General features: G+C 27.7%; 1 protein-coding gene across 2 annotated transcripts; it reads left to right on the top strand.

Moving 5' to 3' along the window:
* Positions 1 to 473: 473 nt before the first annotated feature.
* LOC132952592 (protein Malvolio) lies at positions 474 to 9616 on the top strand. Of its 2 annotated transcripts, XM_061024924.1 has the most exons (14): positions 798 to 841; positions 916 to 1014; positions 1103 to 1225; positions 1327 to 1553; positions 3124 to 3262; positions 3357 to 3512; positions 3825 to 3983; positions 4043 to 4090; positions 4172 to 4330; positions 4392 to 4615; positions 4685 to 4901; positions 4995 to 5071; positions 6020 to 6121; positions 8891 to 9616. In XM_061024924.1, the coding sequence occupies exons 1-13, from the start codon at positions 821 to 823 to the stop codon at positions 6051 to 6053; spliced, it is 1683 nt and encodes a 560-aa protein (XP_060880907.1). In that variant the 5' UTR covers positions 798 to 820; the 3' UTR covers positions 6054 to 6121; positions 8891 to 9616. The 2 variants fall into 2 exon arrangements, with proteins under 2 accessions (XP_060880906.1, XP_060880907.1); XM_061024923.1 differs by lacking the exons at positions 4685 to 4901; positions 4995 to 5071; positions 6020 to 6121; positions 8891 to 9616 and having other exon boundaries at positions 474 to 841; positions 4376 to 4609.
* Positions 9617 to 10804: the final 1188 nt, after the last annotated feature.

Here is a 10804-nt window from a genome sequence, read left to right as displayed (position 1 = left end):
AACGATTTAAATAATAACACTCGGACACTCCAGCGGAGAATTGAATTTCTTTCCGACGAGGGGCCCTGAGGGGACACGTATGCACCGTCCGTGATACACGACGTCGTCGCGATATCAATGGGAGTGGATGCGCCGCACACGTGTTAGGTGCGCGCGCACACTGTAAGAGGTTATGTCTCGAGTGCTGCGACTGCACAAATACAATGTTGATAATAATAATAATAATAATAATTGTTGGAAAATAAGAGTTAAATCGAAAAAAAAAAAATAATAATCACGACATCGGACAATACACGGGCGTACAGAGTGTACACAGTGCAGAGGGCATTAAGCCACACGGCACAGTACGTCTTTGCATACGATACAATACGATAGTGTGCGACAAACGATTACGATAGCTATAAACCTGTGCCAGTGGTGGTGTGTCACCGAATGACGGGAATAAAGTGAATTTAATTAGTATAAGTAAATATATATACACATTATTTTTTTTTCCTTATTATTATTATTATTATTATTTATTCACTATCTTATCTGTCACACAATTCGTCAATACATAATTGTTGGAGTGGAATCGTTACAATTATTGTAATCGGTCCTTATTGTTGTATCATATTTTGTCCCCTCTCCGGTGTCGAACGTTAAAAAAAAAAATCTTTTAAAACTATTTTCCGACCATTATCCGTCGTTCGGTTTACTGAGTTTCGGTTAGGAACCGAGTCCGAGTGTAGGAACGTAATTTTTTTCGTTTACAATTTTCACTGACCATTTTTCCATTGATTTTTCTTGCTTGTAAACACCGTACGATGACAGAATAACCATGTCCGATTACTGTTTAGTGGTGAGAACGACGCCCTGGGGCGATTCCCCTGACCATGTATACTAATATATATATATATGGTGTATTTTTTGTAGCCCACGATGGATGAGTCGCATCCCAGGCCGACTGAAACTACAGGCTTGTCAAGGAAAGTCGAACAAGAAGAAAAGGTTCATATTCCTGAATCAAGCTCGGTATGCCATTGAAATACAATTTGTTTTCTTTTACAATAGGTATTAAAATGCCTTGTAAGTATGTTGAGTTTTTTTTTTTATTTTATAGACGGGATTTAGTTTTCGAAAACTATGGGCATTTACAGGGCCTGGATTTTTGATGAGTATTGCCTACCTTGATCCAGGCAACATAGAATCAGACTTACAGTCTGGTACGACTGCCAGGTACAAGGTATAGTACAATTTAAAAAATTTCATAGTACCTAGTTTATTTTCACATTTATTTTAGATAATATATTATATTAATTGTAAATATAATTAATTTAATTATAGTTATTATGGGTGTTAATGAGTGCTACCATTTTGGGTTTGGTAATGCAACGGTTATCAGCTCGCTTAGGTGTTGTTACCGGTCTTCATTTAGCTGACATGTGTTATCGCCAGTACAGAAAAGCTCCAAGACTATTTGTTTGGCTTATGATGGAAGTTGCTATCATTGGTTCAGATATGCAAGAAGTCATCGGCACTTCAATTGCTATTTACTTACTGAGTAACAAAATGTAAGTTTGTTCATGGGAAAATTTATTATAAAGGCAATTAGAAGCCTAGTAAAATAAGGAGACTGTGTCTCTAATTACCTAACCTGCGTCATTTTAAGTCCTAAACTTACAAACTCTTAATATTTGTGTATCATATTAATATGTAATATTGTATCATATAAATGTTTAGGCTGTTTAGAGGGTAAACCGCTATTAGATATTTTGTGCACCAAATTTGAGATGTCCAATGATTACCAACCAGAAATGACTAAATGTTCCTACACTGATTATAAATAATTATTTACTCTGGTATAACTTCAAATTTAATTAATTGCTCTGTAAGTTTAATTTATTTAAATTAATATTAATTCACCTCATTCATTCAATAATGTTCAAATTGTACATTTTAAATAATCTATTTAACTCTGATTAATATTGGAGCGAATTGACCCATTATCAAATTTAGAAGTGAATATATTATCTAGTGAACCTCACAGTTTTTTTTATGTTTTAATTTTAAAGCAAGTTACTAGTATTTTAAAATGCACAAACAATTTACAGTTTTAAAATACTCATAACTTACTTTAAAATTAAAATAACCCTATGAGGTTCACTAGATAATATTTTCACTTCTAAATTTGATAATAGATCAATTTGTTCCAATATTAATCAATAATTATGAAGAGTTAAATAGATTATTCAGAATATACAATTTGCTATGTTATGTGGTCAGGCCGTCCTTAGGGTAGGGGGGGAGGAGGGCCCAGGCCCTAGGCCTCGCGCATTTTCCTTACATTTGGAGACCTTGCATTTGAAAAAAAGTGGTTAAATTGGTTTTTGCCCTGGGCCTTGCAAATCCTAAGGACGGTCCTGTATGTGGATTAGCGTCCTCTTAATTGAAGTAAACGCAAATATATATTTTCTTCATTTTGGGTAGTATGATCTATTTGAAACTGTGTAATCAGTCAAAAAAAATATATGCATAACACTCTTATATTTTACTTTTAATATTGTAGTATTGGCGGTAATACTAAACAGTTTATTTATAAGTGAATAAAACTTTATTTATATCATTACAATTTCTGAATAACTGTGTCTATATACTAAATAAATCTATTGTGGTTGGGGGTGTAACAACACATAAATCTTTTTTAAAATTGTCCTTGCTTACTCTGTGATATTATTATGGTCAAAAACAATACATAAAACTATTCATTTTTTATAAATTAAAATATACTCAAACTATTAGAATTTAAGAAATATTTAGAGTATATTTTATTAGAATTATGATTTTATTTTTTTATATGACATTCTTCTCTACTATTACTTTAAATTAACATTTATTATTATACACTGTATTATTATTCTAGCTGAACTTTTTAGTACCTACTTTACTCTGACTACCTGGATATAGTGATCCGATGTATAAGTTTACATTGTATGTTACGAATATAATGTTAATTTTTCCTTGAAACAATTTTAAAATATTTAAATTTCCTGCATTGAGTTTATAGTATATATATTTTTTGGTCTTTATTTAAATTTGGAATCAGTATAATAATCGCAAAAAACAATATAACAATTAATTTAGGATACCACTTTGGATAGGAGTGCTGATCACTGTCATTGATACTTTATCTTTTTTGATGCTGGACAAGTATGGACTTCGAAAATTGGAACTAGTGTTTGGTCTATTCATTGTTATAATGGCATTGTCATTTGGATATGAGGTATTAAAAAAATCATCAGTCTTTTTGTAATTATTATTTCTAACTCTTAAAATTATGGATGTATATATATATTTAAGTTGATTATTCTTTTTAGTTTGCAATTGTTCAACCTGATATAAAAGATATGGCTAAAGGATTGGTTACTCCTTGGTGTTCAAACTGTCAAGAATCTGCTCTTCTTCAGGCTGTTGGTATTATTGGAGCAATCATAATGCCACATAATCTATACTTACATTCAGGCCTAGTCAAGGTAAATACAATAATATTAATCATTCATTATTTCAATTGTCAAATACAAATTTTTTACTCTGAAGCTGTGAAATTCTTATAAAAAAAAAACTGCCCTGTATTAGACCCATAATTAATAAAATATTTGAAACTAGTAATATTAGTCTTTGATTGTAATTTTTAAAAATTAAGTTGATACATTATTTACCATATTTTACATATTACTTAATAAAAATCTAATCTCCATAAAACTTATTTACATTTGATTATTTTCATAATGTGGTGAAGAAATTATCAAGAGTATTTTAATCTAAAATTTGTATTTACTATTTAGTCTAGGGAAGTTGACAGAACAAAAAAAGACAAATTACGAGAAGCCAACTATTACTTTTTCATTGAATCTAGCGTTGCTTTATTTGTATCATTTGTGATCAATGTGTGTGTTGTATCAGTTTTTGCTCATGGATTATACAATAAGACAAACAGTGATGTGGTAAGTTGTATATTTTATTTTTATTTCTAAATGTTAATTATTTAATTATTTGTATTTAGTTGGAGATTTGTACTAAGAACAATAATACATATTCGGATATTTTCCAAGTGAGATAAAAATCAATTGAATTGAAGCATATTATATGTATTAACTACTATTTAATTTATTAATAATTACAATTTTATTAGAATAATACCGAATTAGTAGAAGTTGATATATACAAAGGTGGAGTATTCCTTGGTTGTCAATTTGGCATAGGTGCCATGTATATTTGGGCTATTGGTATTTTAGCTGCTGGTCAAAGTAGTACAATGACTGGATGTTATGCTGGACAGTTTGTAATGGAAGTATGTAGTGTCAATTAATATGTTAATATTCATATTCACATATAGTATACATTCATTTTAGGGCTTTTTAAATCTTCAATGGAGCCGATGGAAAAGAGTTGGGTTTACTCGACTGGTTGCTATAGCGCCCACATTTTATGTGGCATTTTTTAGTGATATTAATGATTTGACTGGTATGAATGACCTTTTGAATGCGGTAATGAGCTTACAACTACCATTTGCTACACTTCCAGTAATTGCATTCACTAGTAATCCTCGAATTATGGGAGAGTTCACCAATGGATTGTAAATATAAATTAAATGAAAACACACTATGGAAATCATTTTAATTTTCAACTGTTTATTTATTTTCAGAGGAAACATTTTAATAACAATTATTTTGTCTGCTATTATAATTAGTATAAATATATACTTTGTAATCCATCACACAATCACAAATTTCACTTACAATTTAACTTTATTAATTGGAGTTATAACATATAGTACAATTTATTTATTAATGTGTGCTTATCTTACACTGCATCTCGTTATCAGTATGCTGGATGATTGCAGTGTCTTACGTAGAAATCCAGTTAGTATTATTATTTTAGTATTCATACATTCAACATATTTTAGTTGACAACCATTCATATATTTTAATAATTAATTAAAAAATATATTTCAGTTTGTTATTAGATTTATTGGTCCACAAATCGGGAACACTTTTTCTCAACATCAACAAACAAATTATTCTCCTCCGAGGTAATAAGTTTAAGTATTTATATAATGTGTAAAATATTCATTTAAATATTTATTTTTGGTTCAATATACAATATTGACAGCTTTTGTTCTTAAGAGGATGTCGTTTCCTCATGTATTGACTTCTGCTTACAAAAGCATACCAATTTTATAATGAATATACCTTGACCTTGCTCCAAAATTAAAATATTAAAAAAAGGTTATGTGGAACTTTTAATAATATTCTTGACTTTAAATTGTATAGTATTTAGTAGTTCAAATCACTTAATATTAAAAATACAGAATGTAATGGATTCTTCTGAATGTAAAATTTGCTATGTTATGCATTAGTAAGATGGAGTCAACACATTTGACTCAATGTCCTTTTAATTTAATTTATTAAAATAATCTAACCAGTTTATGGTTGACCATAACATAAATTATATTTCAATTTTTCTTAACAGATATTTAGTGATCAATTTAAACATTATAGATTAGGTACTTTTAATATTTAATAATACTGTTATTTTTGTAATATACTTTTTTTCTATTAGCTTTAATAATTAGTTAATTTTCTTTGATTGTTAACCTATTGATGTGTAAAACATATTTTATCAGAAATAATAATTTAACAATTATGTAATTAAACATTTAAAAATGTTGAAATTAATTTTAATTTTACTAATTTGAAGTTAAACTATGGTAGTAAAAAAATAAAACAATAAAAAAATGTACATTAAATGTAATTAAGTGTAAAGTTAAAACTTATGAAATCTTATTAAAAAATATGGTATACCTGTTATAACTGTTGTTTCTTATCTGTGCATGAAGTTTGGGATTTATTATAAAGATTATACTATATGTTTGGTAAATTAAAATTTTTCATAATTTGTTGAGTAATTCAGTCATTACTTTAAATTACAGCTAAATATTTTAGTTAAATTATATTTTATTTTTTTATTAAAATAATAGCAGCCAAGATGACGTAACAAATATCAAGCTATAATAATGAATAATGATGGAATGTTGTTGCATGTGTCAAAAGGATTGTACTTAACACCATACGACTAGCAAGTATATAACTAATATAATTAATGTATAAATGGTTATTTGCAAATCTAAATGTTTGATACTGATATTTGGGAATATTATTTTGTATAGAGCCCAATATTATACTATTTTAATTAGGATGAAAATAGACCTCAATCATTGTCAAATTTTGAGTAGGGCTGATCCACCTCCTAGATCAGGTGTCTCCAACTAATTTCTACCTTACCAAACTTCCCACTGTCCAAAACACATTTAAATACCCAGTGGCGTTTTTTACACATTAACAATTAATAACAATCATACTAAATTGTAATAAAACGTACTTAGGAAATTCTTAGATACCGGTTTTTTGACATACGATAACGCAGCGGCGCGAGCCATGTTACTAATGTGCCTATAACGTATATTATTTTTTGCACCTATGGGCTTTCAACATGACACTCCGTGAAGGAGATACGTATATAATATATGTGTATACAATACTTACAATATCAGAAAATAATTTTATTATAAAAAAGTAATGTAAAAACTATATTATATATTTTATAATAATTACGCATCCATTAGGACAAAAAATGTGTCTGCGATCCGCCAGTTGATGACCCCTGCCCTAGATCAGTGCTTCTCAACCTTCTTTGATATAGGGCCCCATAAATTTAATGTAAAACGGTCAAGGCCCCCCTTTAAACAAAATCATTAATTATTTTTTCTTAATAATATACTAAATTTACATGTACTACAATCTAAATTTCACACAAATAAATTATTATAATGTAAAGAAAATAAATGATCGGTTATATTATAATGTATATGTTATAATGTTATATAATAACTAAATAATCAAAAATATTTTAAATGAAATAAATATTTCAAGGCCCCCCCCCCCCCCCAGTCATATAACTACAGCCTCCAGGTTAAGAAGCACTGCCCTAGATTATGCTTGGTTTGATATGTGTTATCATATTGATAACCTTGATGGTGTTACTAAAAAAATTATTAATATTAACCATGACAAAATAAATAGGTATGTCAGCAACTTTTTGATACGCATCGTGTTCGCCGACCAATGTCAGAATTGTCTATTAGCTGGTTCGCTCCTGTATGTTGGCCGGGTAATTTAACGGCCAATGAAATGAGGCAAACTATGACTATGGTTGGGAAGGGTGGGTTGCGTTAACCGGACTACATCTCGTATTGTTGCTGACATACCTATCTATTTTGTCATGCTATTAACTATGTTCTCTATTAAATGTCTAAAATGTAGACAGGATACATAGGCTAGATTTAGACACTATGCTCTATTTAAAATAAGACTACACTGCCTTTATGATAGGCTATCCATTTGACCACCACTGTCACTCGCTGGGTAGCTGTTATCGGTGTCACGCGGGAGCAATTCATGGCAAGGCAGGCATTCACAGACCTTGACCAATTTTTGTCTGACGCATGGTGTACTCTTATTCTGTTAGAATAATTTTATCAATTTTCATTTAGAATAACCATATTAACATATTATACTATCTACAATTAAATTTGAAAGTTGAATAAGATAAAAATAAAAATTCCAAAAGAACCCAGTGTGAATCTTTCTCTAAAATATCTTAATTTTACTTAAATTCCGTTTTTAGAATATAATATAGTTACATTGTACTTTAAATCTCTCAATGCTGATGAAAAAAATTTTTAGTCATGTAATTTTCATAAAATAAAAATTGCATGCAATGAATATCGAACTGTTTTAGTTATTGGCTGCGAGCAATATGATACTAGGCTGCGGACGCTAGTCGAGAGTCTAAGCCAACGGTCAGCAAATTTTAATTGGCATCAACATAAAGATTTTTATATGATTTTATACACGTTTATACTATTAATTCTTCTATAGTTTTATATGTGTGTGTTTTTATTTTATACCTGTATATTAGGTAAGTGAGCCACAAAGTTGTTCTTACATAATTGGTGGTCTGCACAACTAGAATGGTTTTAGTTAAAATAGAACCTCTGAACTATTTAATAAACAAAAAAGAGTATTTACTTTATTTTTAACTATTAAAAAAAATATTTGATGATTACTACTGAACCTGATTATTGTATAATAAGCACCTAAAGATTTGTTCAAGAAAAATCGTTCTTAGAAATCAGCCTGTAATTGAACTAATAGCTTAAAATGCTGTAAATAACATGAATTGGATATCTTAAATTCCTTAAAAAATATGATAACACCCAAATAATTTTTTTTATAGCTTATCGGAACGTTCAGATTTTTTATTTTTTTAATGCACAAAATATTATTACAGCTTTATATAACGCATGTTTTGAATTATTGAAGAAATATCACATACCAAAACTGTCCAAAGTTTGTCTAATGCAGACATTAAGTTTTTAGGTAAATGATACAATTACAATCATAATTACATGCTTATTGCTTCTAGGTGTATGTTTAAGGGTCAAAATATTTTCTCATGTTTAACAGACTTTCTGTTTACTCTTTAATTGATCAAAGCCGTAACTATCAGGGGAGGAGTTCAGAGGTCTGGACTCCCCCGCCATATTTTTTTTTAAATATAGAAAAACTTTGGCAGTGAATAGTATTTATTGACTATTGTATTAACAATCAGTAATAACAAGGATACAGTTTTTATATTTCGATCATGAAAATGATGTGTGTTTAAAGTAAACAAATGTATTCCACAAAATTTGTTTTCAGTTACGGCCTTAATTAATAGGTGTTAAAACCATTTATATGTGTACTACCTTAAATAATGTTTATATTTTATTTATTTTTTTGTAATTCAGATAATACGAGAAAAACATTGTGGACAACATTATCTGATAGAAGAATTTGTGATCTTCTATTTAAGATTTTTTGTTCGCTGTGAACAATATTATATATTTAATTACTATTAATTTATTTTCAAATTGCCTACATTTTTATTTTTAATTATGATAAATTTTAAAGGCAAAATATTTTTTTCTTTAGTTTTTATAATAATTAATAATACAAATGTATATGTAAATGTATACAATTTAAATTAAAAAGTGATGTAGATCATTATTGATAATATATATATTATGTTTGTGTTTGTGTCTAAATTTTAAACAACATTTGTTTAAATGTATAAACAACTTACTATATTATTTATAATTAATTTTTTTTTTGTCATTTTCAAAATATGTATTTATTACAAGGTGTATATTTTTTTATTTTATACAATACAATAATAATTTTAAGGTTATTCAAATTTGAACAAACCTATATAATTAAACATAAAAAGAAAGTTCTATAAGTAAATAGATTTTATAATAATTATTGATAATTTTCATCATAGGTGTATCCATTATTATTTTTTTTTTGTTTTCATAACAATAGAAATTATTACAATAAACTCAAGAAATTGTCTATCTATTGAATCAATGTTTCATACACAGACAAGAAAACTTTTATAAGACATGTGATAAAAAAAATTGTTATTGAAATTATGTTTTAATTAGATTGATTTATTATTTGTTATAAATTAATATAAAATACTAGATAGTTACCTATATTTATTGACATGTAAATTATACTCTTTTTAATTATAAATTATATGTATGTAATTTTATATAAAAAAAAAATAATGTATTTTTGTCTTTCACTCTATGACTATGATACAATTAATGTGTATACTTAATTGTATATGCCTACTTGGTAAAATTATTTATATAAAAACAATTAATGTTACCCTATTTATTATTATAATATTATTTTTTTTAGAGCACATTTATGTACACATTTTGTACAAGATGATTTTATGTGCAATGAAAATTATTAACAATTATTTTGAACAATACTACAGCATAATGTCAAATATAAAAAGAATAGACACAGTGAAAATAATATGTAACATATAATATATAAGTTAAACCACTAGTATTTTATTTATAGTTTTTCAATGTACTTATATTTTTAATTTGGCCATTTACTTAACAAATATACAACTCTATATGTACTAAACTTGTTCTTTTCCCAAGATATACATATTCATATTATAATAGACTTCAAATGAAATGTATCAAATCTTTTTTACTATAAATAACACTAGGTGGCCTGGTATGATGAGGGAGGTTGTCCAGTGACAGAACCCTCTGTGTCATTAGGGTCAAGGGTTTAGTAAATCCCTGCACGAACATCTTTTTAACCGACAGGTGGGATTATTAGGTAGGTTTGCTCCGCTTTGATTGGTTATAAGAGGGTTGGTGTGGGTGGCAAGTTTGGAGTGTGAGAATTTAGATGAAAAATATAATAAATGCGAAGTGATGCAAAGTATAAACATATAATATACACACTTGACTATGAAATAAAAATTGATGAATATAAATTTAGAATAACTTTTTTTTAAATAAAAAATGTACAAAACTCGATTTGTATTTACATTATTTACAATCGTAACTTTACTTTAATTGGACTAGTATAATATCTTTTAATAACTATAAAAATATACCTATAATTTTAAATTAAATATCATAAAACATGCAATGTTTTGTAACAATATATTAATATTGATGAGTAAATAGCAATGTAATCCAATGTAAATTTTGCAATGTAAATTCCACAGCTTATTTCAGTTGCGAACTACAAAAATAACAAACTTAATATAACTTAAAAGTCCCAAAAAAAACTATAGCAAACTAAATAATCTTTCCTTACTTCGTATCAGAAATTAAAAGACC

This window comes from Metopolophium dirhodum, chromosome 9 (assembly GCF_019925205.1).
Source record: "Metopolophium dirhodum isolate CAU chromosome 9, ASM1992520v1, whole genome shotgun sequence".
NCBI classification, from domain to species: domain Eukaryota; kingdom Metazoa; phylum Arthropoda; class Insecta; order Hemiptera; family Aphididae; genus Metopolophium; species Metopolophium dirhodum.
The sequence above is the reverse complement of the archived record's forward strand: the minus strand, read 5'-3'. Positions and strand labels throughout refer to the sequence as shown.